Source organism: Anomaloglossus baeobatrachus, chromosome 3 (assembly GCF_048569485.1).
Source record: "Anomaloglossus baeobatrachus isolate aAnoBae1 chromosome 3, aAnoBae1.hap1, whole genome shotgun sequence".
NCBI lineage: Eukaryota > Metazoa > Chordata > Amphibia > Anura > Aromobatidae > Anomaloglossus > Anomaloglossus baeobatrachus.
In genome coordinates this window covers 115,726,574-115,747,046 of record NC_134355.1, presented here as the reverse complement: position 1 = coordinate 115,747,046, position 20,473 = coordinate 115,726,574, and the positions used below count along the sequence as shown (strand labels likewise).

The following is a 20,473-nucleotide window of genomic DNA, read 5'->3' as shown; positions in this document are numbered from 1 at the left end:
GGCCCAGGGACTACAGCTGTCCCGAATAACCCCTGCTTCCTTCATATTCCTCAACATATCCTTGGCACACTGGTAATGTGCAGGGGGAATAGGTCTATACCTCTCTTTGATAGGGGGATGTTCACCGGTGGGGATGTGGTGTTGGACCCCCTTGATCTGCCCAAAGTCTAGGGGGTGCTTACTGAAAACCTGTTCGTACGCCTGCACCACCCTGTATACCCCTGCCCTGTGATGTGTAGGGGTATCATCAGTGCCTACATGTAGCTGTTGATGCCACTCCTTTGTCTCCCCCTGGGGTGGGGAAGTGCTGGTGGTAGGTGGGAGTGTGGATGGACTGGCTTCATGGATAGTGTGAGGGTCCAGAGTGAGCAGCTTGGCAATGGTGGCATACCGGGGAAGCCTGACTTCTTCCTCTCCACAGTTCAGCACTCTCACAGGCACTCTCCCTTTCTTCACATCCACCACCCCTCGGGCGGCCATTACAGTGGGCCAGTGCTCGGAAGGCATGGGCTCCATCATTGCAGGGTAGTCACGCCCCTGAGGCCCTACTGCTGCCCTACACCAGATCATCATCTCGCTCCTAGGGGGCACAGTCAATGGAGCAACATCCATCACTCTCACTCCACCAATCTCCCCTCCTGTTGAGCTTACATGCTGGCGGTACATCAGGGCTCGGATCTCACGCTGCACAGCCCTCTGCCGGCTCCCTGCCGCTGTGGCGGCCAGCTGTTGTAATAGGGTTAACACATCAGCCATGCAGTGCTCCATCACATTGGTTCCCAGCACTATTTTCGGGTTATGATCACTGGGTTCATTCATGATCACAATCATACCCTGGTGTTGCAGTTCGGCTTGCCCCACTGTCATAGCCACTTGTTTATACCCCACCTGGGTCAATGGAAGTCCATTAGCGGCAATCAACGTTATACTATTGTCTGGGGGCGCTAGCTCGTCTACGGCCCAATACCGCTGGTACAACGTGTACGGTATGGTAGTTACCTGTGATCCAGTGTCCAAGAGAGCCATCACTGGTATGCCGTCCACAGCCACGGGGATGATGGGGCGGGCCCCGATATATCGGTCCCGCCAGTCCAGGGGGCCACGATGTTCTACTCCTGAGGATTGGCCCGGGGCCCCAGGGGTTGCTCGTTTAACGGGCACTGTCGGAAGTAATGACCCGGCTTACGGCACTTGTAGCAGATTGGGGGTCTGCTCCGCGGGTTGTTAGCACTTTTCCGCTGCATCCAGGGAACATCCTCGGGACTGTCAGCAAGCTGTATCTGTGCTGGAGGCTGAGATCTGGTCAGAGGTTGTAGTGCAGCCAGGATTTTGGCAACCATCCATGCGACGGACCTGGGCTGCCAGTTCTTCCACTGTGCTGCTCGGGGCTGCAGGTGTTGGAGAGGTTGGTTTGGCTGAGGCCGCCACAACGGGAGCCGTCTCGATGGGCCACGGGGCGGGTTCCAGAACTTCGGTTGCTGGGGGCTGTAGTGCTTTAATGGCCCGCTCCTTTAACACAGCAAAGTCCACATCAGGGTGTTCCAGGGCCCACAGCCGGAGTTGTTTACGATCCTCAGGGGACCTCCTCCCCTGCGCAAATTGCTCCACTAACATCTTGTTGCTATCCGCCTCATTAATAGGGTTCGCCCGCTTCAGCGTGCGGAGGGCGGTCTGCAGACGTAGAGCATAGTCCCGAATGCTATCCCCAGCTCGTTGCCGGCACTGGTAAAACTGCATCCTCAGCTCAGCTTCAGTCCGGGTCTCGAAGGCAGTCTGTAGCTTCTCAAAGATGGTGGCTACAGAGAGCCGGTCCCCCTCGGCCCAGGTCTCCGCTTCCTGCTCCGCCGCACCGGTTAACTGGCCTAGCACTATCGCTGCACGTTGCTTATCAGTCAGGGGGTACAGCTCTAGCAACGGGTTAAGCTTTTTCCGGAAGGCCTGTAGGGCATCCGGTTTCCCGTCATACTGCGGTAGCCAGGCAGCTCCGGGCGCATAGGGCAAGGAGAACGGCATGACCTGAGCGAGCGCGGGGGCCGCGGCACCTCCCGCCGGTACGGCCGGGACCTGGGCAGGTCCATTCCCATCCGCGGGTGCCGCTGCGGCTGCGACCACCGCTCCTCCAGCGGCTCCGTCGGGCGCAGACATCTTGTTTCCGTCCCCCTTAGCTCTTTCCGGCCCCTCCTTTCTCGGGGCGGGGTTTTGGCCTTCGCGCCTCTACTACTCGAGAAGACGCTCGAGCGGGAACTTTTCGCGCCAAAGATGGCGGCTTCTGAAATTTTTCTGCCGGATACCTCCGGCGGTAACAAGGCGCACCTCTACCAGACGGCAGAGCGGTAAGATCCTGTTCGTGACGCCAAGTTGTCGCGGGCGGGGAGGAGGGTGTCAGCAGACTACGCTCACCCCTTCTGCTCGGGTCCGGCGGTTGCTGCTCAGTGGTGGCTCGAGCTGTGGGCCGGATCCCGGGGGTTTCTCGAGCGGCACTCCTCGCCCGTGAGTTAAAGGGATTGGTTGGGTGTGGGGATTGTTTATTGTCCGTGACGCCACCCACGGTTGTGGTGATTGCACCACCGCTGCTCTAGATGGGGATCCCGGGGATGGTGATGCGGAGCAGCCAGGTGTTGTGTTGCCCCTCCGTGGGTAGGGGTTGGTGATCCCGGGGCCCGGTGATGGCTTGGGGGGTACAGGGCCTGGTGGGCGCAGGGACGCGGGGGCAGCGCTGTGCCTTGCGGCACTGTGGTACTCACTCAGCCTGAGACGTTGACACAGTTTTTACGGTAAACCAAACGGCTGGTAAAACGGTCCCACGGACGGCTGCACTTGCTCTCCCAGTAGGTGACGGTGATGTCCCTCTTCCTAGCACCTTTGTGTACTTGTTGGTTGCGATGGGTCCCCACCGGTAACCCGCTCCCCGGCTTCAAGCTGGACCGGAGGAGCTCTACTCTTTGCCCGCAGGCGCTGGCCCTGAGAAACTGGTGCCTTGGCGGTGGCGGTGTCTCTCCTACTCTGGTTGGGCTGTTGCCTTCAATCGGGACTTGGTTGTTGGGGGATCTACGTCCCCTTCACTGACGGATTTGGCAAATTTTGGCGACTCCAAGCCTTGCCGGGGTCTGAGAGGCCCCTGCCCTGGTGCTGACTGTCCTTCGGAACACTGCTCCAGACCGCCGGGCACACAGCCTCCGGGGTCCTTCCAGGAACTTCCAAACGGTCCCCCTCCAGACAGTCACCGCCGTTGCTGACCTTGCTGACCTGTCCTGCACACAGCTGGACTACTTCAGGCTTTTGCACACTCTTTCTGTTCTGTCACCACTCTTGCTTTCCTCCTTTACTACTTTTCTTCCTTCTACTTTCACTTAGCTGTTTACTCCTTCACTCCCCTAGCTTATCTGCCTGGTTTTTCCCGCCTCCAGAGCTGTGATCTCCTCGGTGGGCGGAGCCAACCGCCTGGCCCACCCCCTGGTGTGAATCATCAGCCTCTGGAGGAAGGCAACAAGGATTTTTGTTTAGCTTTGGTGTTCCTAACTGGGATGTAGGGTGTGGTGGTGTGTGACCTGTGTCCCCTGGCTTGCCCAGGGTGACACAGGTTCAGCAGTTGTGACACACTCACAGTTCTTAGATGTAGTAGAGCTCAAACACCTAACACCGCCCACACCATAGCTCTATGTGTACATTGTCTATTGACAGTTAGCTGCTTATCAGAGATGGGGCCATGGTCAGACAACTGCTCATGAACTCTATAGTCCAAGCAGTGGTAATCACCTGGTGGTAAAACCCTCATTGTGTGTAAACAACAGCAGTCAGCCTAATAAGTGACACATCACTAAAATCTGTGTCTTAACCCCTACATCATGCTGTCATCATTATATAGCAAAATCCTGCTGACAGATTCCATTTAAGGAGATTACTCACAGGCCATACTTATTGTCATACTACATATCTAAGGATCCATGAGTCAATCTCTTGTACACAACTCCAGGGAAACTACTAACAAGGATTTATTTTATACTCATCCACCACAACACATTAACACTGTTTTGGGAGTGCGTACCATTCTAACATGTGCAGGACAGTGCCAGTTCTTTTGCTTAGTAAATCTTCCTGAGTGGACATTTCTTTTTCTTTAGCATTCTGCCAGCACTATAGAAGCTGGTGCTATTTTTCTCTTTCTTCCCAGCATGCAATGCACAGTCATTGTTCTATTATGTCTATATGCAGTTTGACAAAAAGGAGAACAAAAGCAGAGACGTAAAGACCCACTCCCACTATCTGTAATTTCACTCCGCAGACAGATTACACCTTACAACAGGCAGTAGGCTCTGGTACTTAGGAGTGATTATCCCGGGATAAGACAGTATCTGCCAAATGCTGGCAATAAATATAGTGTCTATTAAATCCAGGTATTGCTGCTATATATTAAAGGCGGTTTCTGGTCTTATAAGACAAGTCTGCAGTCACTCTATGTGACCGCAGACTGCCAAATTAATTGTATTTTTCTTGTGGGAGGGCGGTCACATGCTCACTTGTATGCGATTTACATACTTGCGGTCATGAGTCAACTAGAAGCCTATACTTCTCTCAATTCTCTTCTATACAGAGAAGCCGATTGAAAATAGTCTGTATGTGACTGAAACTGTACACATGGCACACATGCAGTCATGTGCCGCCCTCCCTGTCTCTCTCTCTCCCTTGTCTTTCTCTATCTCTCTGTCTGTCTCTATCTTTCTCTGTCTGTCTCTCTATCCATCTCTCTGTCTGTCTCTCTCTGGCTTTTTCTATCCCTTTCTCTGTCTGTCTCTCTCTATCCCTCTCTCTCTGTCTGTTTCTCTCCCTCTTTGTCTGTCTCTATCTCTGTTTGTCTCTCTCTAGCCCTCTCTCTCTGTCTGTCTCTCTGGCTTTCTCTATCCCTCTCTCTTTGTCTGTCTCTATCTCTGTCTGTCTCTCTCCCTCTCTGTCTGTCTCTATCTCTGTCTCTCTCTATCCATCTCTCTCTGTCTCTCTTCCTCTCTGTCTATCTCTATGTCTGCCTTTTTCTATCTCTCTGTCTCCCTGTCTCTGTCTCTCTCTCTTTAGCTGTCTCTCTAGCAGTCTCTCTCTGTCTCTTTCTGTCTCTCTATCAGTCTCTCTTTGTCTCTACCAATCTCTCTCTATCTATCTCTGTCTCTGTCTGCCTCTCACTGTCTGTCTCGGTTTGTCTCTTTCTGTCTCTCTATCCGTCTCTGTCTGTCTCTCTCTGTCTCTCTCTTTCTGTTGGTCCATCTCTCTGTCTGTCTCTCTGCATCTCCCTCTCTCTTTCTGTCTCTCTCCTGTCTTATACTAAGAATATCCTTTGTTGCCTATATAACCAATCGGAGCTCCTATAAATGACCTGTAGCTTCCAACTCCATTGACTTTAATGTAAGCAGGTTTTTTGGCGAATAACTGAAAAGCGCAGGGTTAAATTCTCCCCTAAAAACAAAGTCTATAACGTTCCATGAGACAAATGAGGTGGCTGTGTAAAATTTTGTGATTGTAAATGCGAGTAAGGATTCCTTTAATGGAGAGACACACATACACACATACATACAGTCAGCTTTATATATTTGATTTTCAAGCATCCTCTTCAGAGACATCTCGTGCCACCTATCAGGGGTAACAATCCTAAAAGTCAATATCGACCCTGTAAGGAGCCTTGCCTAAGGGGGGCTTTACATGTTGCGACATCGCTTCCGAAATATTGTCAGGGTCACGTCGTTAGTGACGCACATCCAGCGCCAGTAGCGACATCGCAACGTGTAAATCCTAGGTGCGACGATAAACGATCGCAAAAGCGTCAAAAATCGGTGATCTGTGTAGCGTCGTTCATTTTCATAATGTTGGGTCGACCGCAGGTACGATGTTGTTTGTCGTTCCTGCAGCTCCACACATCGCTGTGTGTAAACCCGCAGGAGCGACAAACATTACCTTTCCTGCCTCCACCGGCAATGCGGAAGGGAGAAGGTGGGCGGGATGTTATGTCCCGCTCATCTCCGCCCCTCCACTTCTATTGGCTGGCCGATTTCTGACGTCGCGGTGACGTCGCTGTGACGCCGAACGCACCTCCCCCTTGAATGAGGGATTGTTCGGCAGTCACAGCGACGTCGCAGAGCAGGTATGTGTGTGTGAAGCTGCCGTAGCGATAATGTTCACTACGGCAGCAAACACCATGTATCGCATGTACAATGGGGGCGGGTGCTATGTCACTGGGCATCGCTAGCCAATGCTAGCGCTATCGCAGCGTGTAAAGCCCAACTTAGAATAAGAAGGCAAACCAGACTCTCCATTTATAGACATGTTTCAGGAGTTTTCCCCTCATCAGTGCAAAGCAGAATATTTTTTATATTGTTACCATTTTTCAAACCCAGATATTCCTCAAGTCATCTGTGCTGCTGTGACCAGCTAAGTGTCTTATTAATCATTTTACTGCCCTGCTAATTCTACACTATGACAATACGGTCAGGCTTCGGCTCTGATCCTAGTAGAATATGCAATTCATTGTACAATTTCTGGTGTAAAGATGTTGCTCTGATTCTGCGAGATGTTGATGATAATGACACAGTGATAAAACTCTCATCAGAATGAACCGAGTGGTTATTTTTGGTAATGTGTAAAACAAGCCACAAAATTAAAAAATAGGTGATGTGCCGGGCCTGTTTCCATACATGTAAAAATAAGTGGGGCACCGAGGTTCACTCCTAAACACACAATGGCTCATTTATCTAAACAGGTTTTTTACAAGTACAGTTAGGTCCAGAAATATTTGGACAGTGACACAAGTTTTGTTATTTTAGCTGTTTAAAAAAACATGTTCAGAAATACAATTATATATATAATATGGGCTGAAAGTACACACTCCCAGCTGCAATATGAGAGTTTTCACATCCAAATCGGAGAAAGGGTTTAGGAATCATAGCTCTGTAATGCATAGCCTCCTCTTTTTAAAGGGACCAAAAGTAATTGGACAAGGGACTCTAAGGGCTGCAATTAACTCTGAAGGCGTTGTGACGGGGTATGCGACAGAGCAGTAAGGGACGCCAGGCCAAGGAACAATCCAAGAAGATTTAATGAGGCAGGGAGTATAAACCATCCAATATTAAAATGGTTCTTTAGAGTCCACACAAAGGAAATAGGTCCGGGGGCGCCAAGGAGAATGCAAAAGTCCTCAAAGTCCAATCGTCCATGTACGGGCGAAAAGGAGCTGGCCTTAGCACAGGTCCTCACCCTTCACTCAACAAAGCATAACTAAAAACTAAAACATGTGGCTGAATCTCCCACCCCTCCTTAGATCCACCCCCTTAACATTTGCTACTTGTAGCTACTAGCTAGAAAAGGGTTCCTAGACACAGTCTCCAGAGATTATGTACTAGGCAATCCCCCTGCAGAGGAGAACAATATATATGAAACCCCCCCAAATCAAGGACAATAGCTACGGCTGAAGCCTGATTGCAATATGATACAGGCTGGGGGGATATAATGTTACAACCCCTTCCCCCTCAATTGGTGTACGGACTAGTGACCTCAACAGGTCGCTTGTCAAGTACACGTAAACATGGTGGACCTGACTCAGGGCTCTTCTTGCCTGGACAATCCGTCTGCATTTTGGTGTTGGCTGCCCCTTCTATATTGTATGGTAAAGTTATAGGGTTGAAGAGCCAGGCTCCATCGTAGTAATCGTCCATTGTCCCCAGAGACTCTGTTCAGCCAGGTGAGGGGATTGTGATCAGTAACCACACTGAATTCTCGTCCATACAGATACGGCCGTAGTTTCCTAAGGGCCCACACTACAGCCAGACATTCTTTTTCAACAGTTGCATAGGCCACTTCTCGGTCCAGCAGTTTCCTGCTGAGATAGGCAATGGGGTGCTCCTTCCCGGCTGCATTCACCTGGCTGAGGACAGCTCCCAGTCCATAAGAAGAGGCATCCGTCTGCACAATTAATCTCCTCTTGTAGTCTGGAGCAGCCAGAACAGGGTCGCAGACCAAGGCGTCCTTCAGCCGGTTAAAAGCCTCATCACAGGCTGGAGTCCAGATCACCAGCCGGGGCATCGTTTTCTTCGTGAGGTCTGTAAGGGGCTTGGCCACACTGCTGAAATGAGAAACAAATTTTCGGTAATAACTGGCAGTGCCCAAAAAAGCCATAACTTGTTTCTTGGTTTGGGGTACAGGCCAGTCTCTAATAGCCTGGATTTTGGCAGGTTCAGGACGTAACTTCCCCCCTCCTACTCGATGCCCTAGATATTGGACTTCACCCATCCCCAATTGGCATTTATCAGGTCGAATAGTTAGGCCTGCTGTGAGAATCCGGTCAAGAACAACAGCTACTTGATTCAGATGTTCCTCCCATGTGTGGCTGAAGATGGCGATATCATCCAGGTAGGCACAAGCGAAGTCGCCACATCCCCGGAGGATCTGGTCCACCATTCTCTGAAAGGTTGCAGGGGCTTTTTTCATTCCGAAAGGCATGTTTAGAAATTCATACAGACCAAAGGGGGTTATAAAAGCCGACTTTTCTCTACCTTCCTCCGTCAGGGGAATTTGCCAGTATCCCTTACTGAGATCCAAGGTGGTGACGTATCGTGCCCCAGCTAGGCGGTCTAGAAGTTCATCAATGCGGGGCATTGGGTAAGCATCACTGATGGTATGGTCATTTAGTCGTCTGTAGTCCACACAAAATCGAGTACTCCCATCTTTCTTGGGTACTAACACAACAGGAGAGGCCCAAGGATTATGGGAGGCCTGAATCACCCCAAGCTGTAACATCTCCTCCAGCTCATGCTGCATGGTGTTTCTAACTGATTCTGGTACCTGGTAGGGAGCCTGTTGTATGGGACGGATGCCCTGAGTGTCCACATGATGTTGGGTTACTGTGGTTCGACCTGGTCGGGATGAGAAAGCAGCCTGTCTCTGATGGAGCACTCCCAGCATTTGTTTTTCCTATAAGGAATCTAAGTGATCTCTCAGAGGAACCTGTTCCACAGTGGATGGGGCTCTGGCTGCTTCAACAAGATCAGGTAATGGGTCCTCATCCTCCTGACCATCTTCTGAAGCCAGCCGACAGCTTGCTATCATAGGTAATGTCCGGTCATGGTACTCCTTAATCATATTCACATGGACAGTCCTTTGTCTTAGACCCTGATCATCTAGAGCAAGAAGGTAATTGGTGTCGTTTAGTTTTCTGAGAACCCGGAAGGGACCCTCCCATGTTGTCTGGAGTTTATTTTGCCGATGGGGAACAATCATTAAGACTTGTTGTCCCTCTACAAATTCTCGATAGCGTGCTTTGCGGTCATACCATGTCTTCTGTCTGGTTTGAGCCATCCGCACATGATTCTGAGCCAAACTAGCAAGTTGAGCCAGAGTTTCACAAAGCTTGAGGACATATGGAACAACAGGAGTTCCTGTATCTTCAATTTGCCCCTCCCAATATTCCTTTAGCAGAGTTAAGGGTCCTCTGACCTTTCTTCCATAGAGTAGTTCAAAGGGGGAAAACCCAGTGGACTACTGGGGAACTTCCCGGTAGACGAACAGGAGATGGGGTAGGTACTTCTCCCAGTCGGAATCACTGTCAGTGAAGGCCCTTAGCATATTTTTCAGTGTTTGATTAAACCGTTCACAAAGTCCATTGGTTTGAGGATGGTATGCTGTAGTTCGAATTGCCCGTACTCCACAGGTGCGCCACAGGTGCGCCACAGACACTGCACCAACTCTGACATAAACTGGGAGCCTTGGTCCGATAAGATTTCACTGGGGAATCCTACTCGGGTGAAAATGGTAACAAGGGCCTCGGCCACCTTGGCTGCAGAAATACTTGACAAGGCCACGGCTTCTGGATATCGGGTGGCGTAGTCCACAACAGTGAGAATGTACTGCTTTCCAGATTTACTTGGTTTAGCCAGTGGTCCAATGAGATCGACAGCTACTCTTTGAAAGGGTTCTTCTATTATAGGGAGTGGTTGCAAGGGTGCCTTTGGGTGATCTCCGGGTCGCCCTCTACGCTGACATATGTCGCAGGTTCGGCAGAAATGCGCCACTGCTTGAGAAATTCCAGGCCAATAGAAAATTTGAGTCAATCGTCTCTCGGTGCGGGTTTTCCTTTGATGGCCAGCAGTAGGAATGTCATGAGCAAGGTGTAATAGGGAAATTCTGTATTTCTGAGGAACAATCAGCTGTTTGCTATAAGTCCAGGGCTTATCTAAGGAGTCAGCGTTGGTAACTCGATATAGGAGTCCATTTTCTCTGATAATTTTTTCCCCATTTTCTCCTAACTGCCCTACTTCAGCCCGAGCTCTAAAGCTAGCCAGGATGAGGTCAGTCTCTACCTCTTGTCTAAACTGAACTTTATCCCAAGTGACATTCATAGGAGACCCACAAGAAGAATCACTCACCGGCTGTGAAGGCAGTTCGGGTGGCCTCAGTTCCATTGATGGGTTGAACACGTCCACGTCTGATGCTCTCTTTGCTTGACTTCTGGTTATCGCGCCGACAAAGTGGCATTGAAGATTCCCCACATCATTCCCTAGAAGAATGTCTGCAGGAAGGCCGCTCATCACACCAATCGTGCATTGTTTTGCTCCAAAGCCATAATCCAGGGTCACACTCGCTCTTGGAATATATCTCTGAGTACCTCCAGCCAATTCAATAGCAATTCCTGGTCCCTTTTGCACTGCTTCTGGTTGAATTACTCGGGGATCTGCGATGGGGAGAAAAGCCCCAGTGTCACGAAAGGCAACAACTTTTTGGCCATCCAGCACAACCTCCTGTAGATGTTTATGCTGAAGATCAGAAGAACGGGCGGCTGTGGCTCGCACCCCATAGACTCCTGGTAGGGAAGTCAACATATCAGAGTCACTTGGCAAATCATCAGGGAATGAATCCAGCTCTTCTCCTGTTGAGGGTGTCTGTAGATAATGAACAGGCAAAGGGGGTCTGTAACTGTTTTGCCTCTGAGCACCTGGACAGTGAGCTTGCAGATGACCAGGCTGCCCACATCCATAACATCTGCGTTCTATGAGTCTTTCTCCACGTCGTACTCCCAAAGAGGAGGCAGGAGTAGTAGGAGGCACATTCACACGGGGTCCGCCATGTGTTGGTAGTCTATTGGGACGGTGAACATTGGAGGCCAAAGGAGAAGGGACCACTGGTGTTGGGGAGCTGGTAGTTTTTTTGTCACCGACTAGTAGCCTTCTCCATTGAGGCTTGATTGTGAGCACCTCATCAGCTAGAGCGGCAGCTTGTTCCACAGTTGATGGCTTTCTCTCACGCACCCATTCTCTGATTTCCGCAGGGCACCTGGCATAGAACTGCTCTTTCAGGATGACCTGGAGGAAGGTCTCCCAAGTTAAGGCCCCCTCTCCCTCCAGCCAGCGATGGCATACTTGTTTCTTGTCTTGTTTCAGTGGGCAAACATCTTGAAAGACACTTCTCCATCACAGGCTAATGTACGGAACTTAGTCCTATAAGTATCTGGGGTCACGGCATAATGTTCCAGAATGGTCTGTTTTATCTCCCCATATTCACAATTCCACTGAGGGTCCATAGCTCTATAGGCGTCGGCAGCTCCACCCTCCAAGAGGCCCACCAGGTGTCTGACTCGCTCTCTTTCTGGGACTTCCATTAATCGGCACTGATGCTCAAAGTCCTGGAAGAAGCCCTCAATGTCACCTGCAGCTTCATTAAATGGCTTAAAGTCCTTGCGGGACACTCTGGAGAATTCCCTCATAGTTGGTGCTGTGGTTAAAGTTTGTCTGGAGCCTCTAGCTGCTTCCACAGCAAATCTCCTCTCCAGCAATGCCCTCTCCTTAGCTCCGCGAATAGCCTCCCTCTTATCTTCTATGGTGGCCTCATCTCCAAGCAGTGCCATCTCCTCCTCATACCACACAATCCATTGACTTTTTTGTGTATTTACCTCCAGCTCCCATCTTTCCTCCCTTTGCTGTGGAAATTGTTCCTCGGTGCCATCTTGCAGGCAAGCGTTTTCCAATGCCTCAATTAGTTGCTCCTTAGAGAGTCCTTTGTAACCGACTCCTAATTCACGGTACATTGTTTGTAGGCTCACCACAGTCCAGTTCTTGTACTCTGAGGTTCTGATTCCAGATGTTAATGGGCCGTTGTCCTCCATTCTTTCTGCTCTGATCCCGCTGCTGCCACCAGTTTGTGACGGGGTATGCGACAGAGCAGTAAGGGACGCCAGGCCAAGGAACAATCCAAGAAGATTTAATGAGGCAGGGAGCATAAACCATCCAATATTAAAATGGTTCTTTAGAGTCCACACAAAGGAAATAGGTCCGGGGGCGCCAAGGAGAATGCAAAAGTCCTCAAAGTCCAATCGTCCATGTACGGGCGAAAAGGAGCTGGCCTTAGCACAGGTCCTCACCCTTCACTCAACAAAGCATAACTAAAAACTAAAACATGTGGCTGAATCTCCCACCCCTCCTTAGATCCACCCCCTTAACATTTGCTACTTGTAGCTACTAGCTACCGTGTTTCCCCGAAAGTAAGGCCCTGTCTTACATTAATTTTACCCCCAAAAGTCCCACCCTGCCTTACTTTCGGGGGAGGCCTTACATTGGAAAAAAAAATAACACCCCATCCTCCCCCCTGCAGCCTCCCCGTTGTTTGAAAGTCCGGCATCCACCCCATCCTCCCCCCTGCAGCCTCCCCATTGTTTGAAAGTCCAGCATCCACCCCATCCTCCCCCCTGCAGCCTCCCCATTGTTTGAGAGTCTGGCATCCACCCCATCCTCCCCCCTGCAGCCTCCCCATACAGTGGTTCTGCCCCCCACTCTGCCACCACACACACTGACACATACGGTACCGGTACAGCCCCACACGGCACCCACACACATATCGTACCGGTACCGTACACACACACACACACTGACACATACAGCCCCATACGGCACCCATACACATACCGTACACATACCGTACACACACACACGTGTAACTTACCATTACTTTCCTTCTGTTTCGATCTCCTCTGCGGTGCCGGGCTGACGATTCGGATGCCGGGGACGCTGGACCAATCGGAGCGAGCCTGCAGGCGGTGACGTCGCGGCTGATTCGGCCAATCAGCTGCGAGCCGGCTGACTGGCCAATCACAGCTCGAGCTGATGGCCAGCAGGGAGCCTGTGACGAACAGGCTGATCGGCCAATCAGCATCGAGCAGGAAGGTATCGAGCAGCATCGAGCGGTAAGTTCCTGTACTTTCCCCAGGGCCCCCACCCATATGCGGCCATACTGTCCCCAGTGACCCCACCCATAGGTGGCCTTACATTCCCCGGGCCCCCCCGCTACCCTGCCTTACAATCGGGGGGTGCCCTACATTGGCGGACCCCCCCGAAACCCCTACCCTGCCTTACTTTCGGGGGGGTCCTACTTTCGGGGAAACACGGTAGAAAAGGGTTCCTAGACACAGTCTCCAGAGATTATGTACTAGGCAAGCCCCCTGCAGAGGAGAACAATATATATGCAACCCCCCCAAATCAAGGACAATAGCTACGGCTGAAGCCTGATTGCAATATGATACAGGCTGGGGGGATATAATGTTACAGGCGTCTCCCTCGTTAACCTGTAATCAATGAAGTAGTTAAAAGGTCTGGGGTTGATTACAGGTTTGTGGTTTTGCATTTGGAAGCTGTTTCTGTGACCAGACAACATGCGGTCTAAGGAACTCTCAATTGAGGTGAAGCAGAACATCCTGAGGCTGAAAAAAAAGAAAAAATCCATCAGAGATATAGCAGACATGCTTGGAGTAGCAAAATCAACAGTCGGGTACATTCTGAGAAAAAAGGAATTGACTGGTGAGCTTGGGAACTCAAAAAGGCCTGGGCGTCGACGGATGACAACAGTGGTGGATGATCGCCGCATACTTTCTTTGGTGAAGAAGAACCCGTTCACAACATCAACTGAAGTCCAGAACACTCTCAGTGAAGTAGGTGTATCTGTCTCTAAGTCAACAGTAAAGAGAAGACTCCATGAAAGTAAATACAAAGGGTTCACATCTAGATGCAAACCATTCATCAATTCCAAAAATAGACAGGCCAGAGTTAAATTTGCTGAAAAACACCTCATTAAGCCAGCTCAGTTCTGGAAAAGTATTCTATGGACAGATGAGACAAAGATCAACCTGTACCAGAATGATGGGAAGAAAAAAGTTTGGAGAAGAAAGGGAACGGCACATGATCCAAGGCACACCACATCCTCTGTAAAACATGGTGGAGGCAACGTGATGGCATGGGCATGCATGGCTTTCAATGGCACTGGGTCACTTGTGTTTATTGATGACATAACAGCAGACAAGAATAGCCGGATGAATTCTGAAGTGTACCGGGATATACTTTCAGCCCAGATTCAGCCAAATGCCGCAAAGTTGATCGGACGGCGCTTCATAGTACAGATGGACAATGACCCCAAGCATACAGCCAAAGCTACCCAGGAGTTCATGAGTGCAAAAAAGTGGAACATTCTGCAATGGCCAAGTCAATCACCAGATCTTAACCCAATTGAGCATGCATTTCACTTGCTCAAATCCAGACTTAAGACAGAAAGACGCACAAACAAGCAAGACCTGAAGGCTGCGGCTGTAAAGGCCTGGCAAAGCATTAAGAAGGAGGAAACCCAGCGTTTGGTGATGTCCATGGGTTGCCTCCAAAGGAACAAAATATTGAAAATAAAAATATTTTGTTTGGGTTTGGTTTATTTGTCCAATTACTTTTGACCTCCTAAAATGTGGAGTGTTTGTAAAGAAATGTGTACAATTCCTACAATTTCTATCAGATATTTTTGTTCAAACCTTCAAATTAAACGTTACAATCTGCACTTGAATTCTGTTGTAGAGGTTTCATTTCAAATCCAATGTGGTGGCATGCAGAGCCCAACTCGCGAAAATTGTGTCACTGTCCAAATATTTCTGGACCTAACTGTATATGGAGGAGAAATTGGCACAAGTGTGTGCAGTGTGCACCACATTCATAAAGCATTTTAATAACATATTTGCATATTGTCTTGCTCTAAAAATGAGTGTCAGGTCCATAAAGCATGTGCCGTATAAATCATGTCGGCCAGTCTTATTTCTGATAACTGATTTCTATTTTTCAGCCATTGAACACCTTATTTTTACATATGTTTGTGTCAGAAGAGGAATTTTCCGTACAGAGCATCAAAGAGATCATCAAGTGAGTGATTTATTACCAAATTCACCAGACATCACTGTTATTAGATGTCGTCATGCTCCTATGTTACACAATGAGACCTTATCCACCTCTGGGACCTCACCTGTCAGGATATAGGGACACAGTAACATCCATTTGTAGACTTTGTGTGGCCGCTTTACTCCTTGCATTTGGTGGAGAGGTGGATACTTGTCTATATATACTATACTATACAGTCATATGAAAAAGTTTTGGCACTCCTATTAATGTTAACCTTTGTTCTTTATAACAATTTGGGTTTTTGCAACAGTTATTTCAGTTTCATATATCTAATAACTGATGGACTGAGTAATATTTCTGGATTGAAATGAGGTTTATTGTACTAACAGAAAATGTGCAATCCGCATTTAAACAAAATTTGACAGGTGCAAAAGTATGGGCACCTCAACATAAAAGGGACATTAATATTTTGTAGATCCTCCTTTTGCAAAAATAACAGCCTCTAGTCGATTCCTGTAGCTTTTAATGAGTTCCTGGATCCTGGATGAAGGTATATTTGACCATTCCTGTTTACTAAACAATTCCAGTTCAGTTAAGTTTGATGGTCGCTGAGCAATAATGTGCAAGAATCAGTGACGAAGTTGAAGTTACGCAGGGGATGGATATTTCAGCAAGACAATGATCCAAAACACCGCTCCAAATCTACTCAGGCATTCATGCAGAGGAACAATTACAATGTTCTGGAATGGCCATCCCAGTCCCCAGACCTGAATATCATTGAAAATCTGTGGGATGATTTGAAGCGTGCTGTCCATGCTCAGTGACCATGTTGAGGTGCCCATACTTTTGCACCGGTCAAATTTTGTTTAAATGTGGATTGCACATTTTCTGTTAGTACAATAAACCTCATTTCAATCCAGAAATATTACTCAGTCCATCAGTTATTAGATATATGAAACTGAAATAGCTGTTGCAAAAACCCAAATTGTTATAAAGAAAAAAGGTTAACATTAATAGGGGTGCCCAAACGTTTTCATATGAGAAAGCCGCGGAGACACCATCACATGTTTCTCAACGCAGTGATTCTAGAGCAAAGCCCCCTGGGAAGTATGCAAATGAGAAAGCCGCGGAGACACCATCACATGTTTCTCAACGCTGGCAGGAAACTAGCCAGGTCTTTCACCGGGAAGGAACAACCACGGGAAGGGCAGTCTCCAGTCAAGGAGACCACCTATACCAAACATGGTATCCATCCACAGACAGCCGTTTCGGGGTATTTGCCCCTCATCAGTGTGGAGTAGGAATCTGGCTAGTGGGGGCAATGCCTAGTAAAAGACTACTTAAGCAAGCATTGTTGACCTTAGGGAGATCAACATATCCACTGCGGAGACACCATCACGTGTTTCTCAATGCAGTGATTCTAGAGCAAAGCCCCCTGGGAAGTATGCAAATGAGAAAGCCGCGGAGACACCATCACATGTTTCTCAACGCCAAACATGGTATCCATCCACAGACAGCCGTTTGAAACGGCTGTCTGTAGATGGATACCATGTTTGGTATAGGTGGTCTCCTTGACTGGAGACTGCCCTTCCTGTGGTTGTTCCTTCCCGGTGAAAGACCTGGCTAGTTTCCTGCCAGCGTTGAGAAACATGTGATGGTGTCTCCGCGGCTTTCTCATTTGCATACTTCCCAGGGGGCTTTGCTCTAGAATCACTGCGTTGAGAAACACGTGATGGTGTCTCCGCAGTGGATATGTTGATCTCCCTAAGGTCAACAATGCTTGCTCAAACGTTTTCATATGACTGTATACTGCAATACTGTTGTAAAATTTAAATCACCTCCTTTTTCCCCTCTAAATCAAGGAAATGTCCATAAAAGTCCAATATATCAAAATATTAAACTAATGAACCAATATATTGTAAATATCGTAAAGAGAAAAAAAAATAAAAATACCAAAATTGTGGGTTTTTGGTCACTGCACCTCCCTAAAAAATACAAGGAAAACTATGTACCCAAATTGGTATCAATAATTCTGTCAGCTTGACCCACAAAATTAAGCCCTCTGGCAGCTCCATTAGCAGAAAAATAAAAATGCCATAGGCCTTGAAAAATGGCAACAAAAACCCAATTTTTGTATGTTTACGAACTTACAATTTTTTTTTTCACCATTTAAAGGGAATGTGTCACAAGGTTTTTGCTATGTAATCTGAGAACAGCAAGATGATGGGGCAAAAACGCTGATTCCAGTGATGTGTCCCTTGCTGGTCTGCATGCTGTTATTTTGATTCAATCACTGTTTTTTCTTCTGCAGATTAGCAGAGCTTGGAATGCCAGGCCCTTTACAACCCCACCCACACCACTGATTGGTGGTTTTCTGTGTACAGAGAAAAATCTGCTAATCAGTGGTGGGGGTGGGTCTACACACAGTAGTTGACTAGGAGGAACGAGACACGTACTCCTGTAATGATAATCTCCTGCTAATAAAACTGATTTTATTGAATCAGTAGCACACTGTCTAGTAAGTGACACATCTCTGGAATCAGGGTCGCTGCCCCTACATCATGGTACTACCAGATTTTATAAGAAAAACCTACTGACAGAACACCTTTAAATAAAAAAAAAACTGTGCAAGTTTAGAATCACCATAATTGTATTGAAAAGAAAAATCATATTCCCAAGCCATCGTACCATGCAATGCATGCTGTAAAAACAAAACATAAAAACCATAACGGAATTGCATTTTTATCATACACTGCATTGTTCAGCTGGCTATGCATTCTAGTCATATCATCCTCATTCACCATGTTAAATGATATTATTCGCTCTTAAAAGCGTTTAGTCACGCTGGATGTCCTATTCCTCCATTAATAATTATTGGAAACATGCGTTATCTGTGTATAGACAGGAGGAATAACTCTACGATGTATCACAGGACTCCAGCCTCTTCAATGTCTTCTGGTGATTCTCAGCACGGCCTCATAATTCACCTTTTATGTCATCTCCATGTGTATACACTCCACAGGATACATTGTTCTACTCCTGCATATTGGGAGGCTCCGAGAGCGGAGCATCTGGTGCAATGTTTGCTTTTGCATCACATTTAGAGCACTTCTTCCTATCATTTATTAAACCACATTTTATTGTTAAGGTTTTCTTGGAAAAAGCGGGCATTGTCAATACCATTCTTATATAAATGGCACGTACTTACTAATGACATTGGAGAAACCATTTAAGGTTAACTCATGCACTGCCAGATTTACTGCTGCTTATTCTGGTTATTCATTCTGCACAATTGCCATTATTTAGGTAATTGGAACACATACGAATACAAAAACTGAACAAAACCTTTGACACAATTCTAGTACTGTATTTCTTATTCAACATTGCGTAGGGTTAATATGTGATATCCGATGAATCCTGTAAATTGTGCAAGATAACCACAGTGGCTGGATATATACCATCATTGTATTCATGGCCCCTTCAATAAATCTTGACACAGTGTATTATTCCCCCATAGGCCTATGCAGATATTAGACTTGTGATCTCTTTTCCATTTACTATTGATTCATGAACATTATATATTTTATTAAATCTTGGAACGTTTGTAGTTTCCAGTTTTTGAAACATGTTTAGAAAAAAACAAAATAGACTTTAAATTGAAAATGACGGGCCTGTTTTGAGCCCATGGCGGTACCCAAAATATTAGCAGTATGTTAAAATCTGTAGTAGTAGTATAAGAGAGTGCACTGAAGGTGAAGTCTTTGTTCTGTAGACTACCATGATCAACAAAACAAAATTTTCAGCATTATAGAGCCCATTAGACTAATCTTGTTAACATGAGCACATGCAAATCAACATAAAATAGTTTCTTCTCTAACCTGCCTCTTATACAAGACAGATTGTTACATATTAATGGACAGAAACACTAGCAACCACTAGATCAAGTGCTGATAAACCACACTGAAAAACTACCGACAGTCCAACGGGTCCTGTGTGGATAAACATAAAAGAAACTATGTATGTGGTACAGTCATGCTAATAAGACAGTATGATGGCCTGATAACTATTGCTCATAGAAATATACAGAATGCGGTATATTTGCATCAGATAAAAGACATGTCACATAAGTATTCCAACTCCAGACCGATCCATTTATAAGGCCGGTTCAGTATTTGGTCTGTTTTTTACATCAGTATTTGTAAGCCAAATCAGGAGTAGAATAGAAACAAGAGCATTAGCATTAGCGTCTGGTTTTGGCTTACAAATACTGATGTGAAATACTGACCAAATACTGAATGTGTGAACATGGCCTGTCATGTGGATGAACCTTCTGGTTACATTGTTTTTATACTTAGAAGTCCTCATACTTTCTTACCTTGTGTTTCTTACAGAGCCGTGTTTACTACAGTCGTAGATCTACATTTTGTGTGTCTTGTCACTCCACACAAAGTTAATTTGGGTAAGTTGCACCCATTTTTTTATATAACAATACATTTTTAACTCCAGATGACACAGGCATTTACATATTGTATGTGGAAAAGGACTTTCCTTATCTGAATATGTTTCTGGACTTTTCTGTGTAAACAAGGGAAAAGTAATAGTGCGCCCCCGATTTCTGCTTCTAGGTCCAATTTACCTGTAATGTTTACATCTTTTACACCAGCTATATGGTTGCTAAAAACACTGGGAAGTAGAATATCAAGTTGTTCTAAATATATTATTCTCTAAATGTGACATATGGATGTCAATGCCAACAATTGCCTATGTGACATGTGCGACAGTATTGGAGTTTTTTTGCTAGGCTTTGTGACAAGGCTGGACTCACACATGTAATCTTTGATAGAGCTTGAATTGTAGATTTTTACACAGTGTTTTACACAAATACAAAGAAAGAAAGAATAAATCCTAGTGAAAAAAAAACAATCGTTGTATTGCTACAAAGTAATTTTGTTCATAATTTCAAATTGTATCATTGTTGCTTTCCTAATGACCTATCCGATAATAAATCACATTATTTTTTTTTATTATTTTTGTTTTTTTTACAATAATCCTTTATCTCCAATCTATAGTGCCATGATCAGCTGGTCCCATAAACAGTGAATAAAGCGAAGTCCATGATTGTGCACCTCTGCTCCATTAAAAGGGTTGTCCAGGTTTATCAGAAGAGTCTGTTTTTAGGCTATGTGCCCACGGGAGTTTGTACCTGCGGATATATCCGCAGGTACATCCGCAGGTTTCCCGCAGCTACCCCCCGAAAACCAGTAGTAGTTGTACTACTGCGGTAGTACAGCGAAATAGCTGCGGTAAAC

At 46.9% G+C, this 20,473-nt stretch overlaps 1 protein-coding gene across 4 annotated transcripts in view; it reads left to right on the top strand.

The window, feature by feature from the left end:
• CFAP61 (cilia and flagella associated protein 61) overlaps positions 1-20,473 on the top strand; it is a 447,743-nt gene that overhangs the window by 28,430 nt on the left and 398,840 nt on the right. For all 4 annotated transcript variants that reach the window (XM_075339389.1, XM_075339390.1, XM_075339388.1 and 1 more), the window contains exons 4-5: positions 15,112-15,188; positions 19,556-19,623. In XM_075339389.1, the coding sequence (XP_075195504.1) occupies positions 15,112-15,188; positions 19,556-19,623 (145 nt within the window). The remainder of the gene's footprint in view (positions 1-15,111; positions 15,189-19,555; positions 19,624-20,473) is intronic.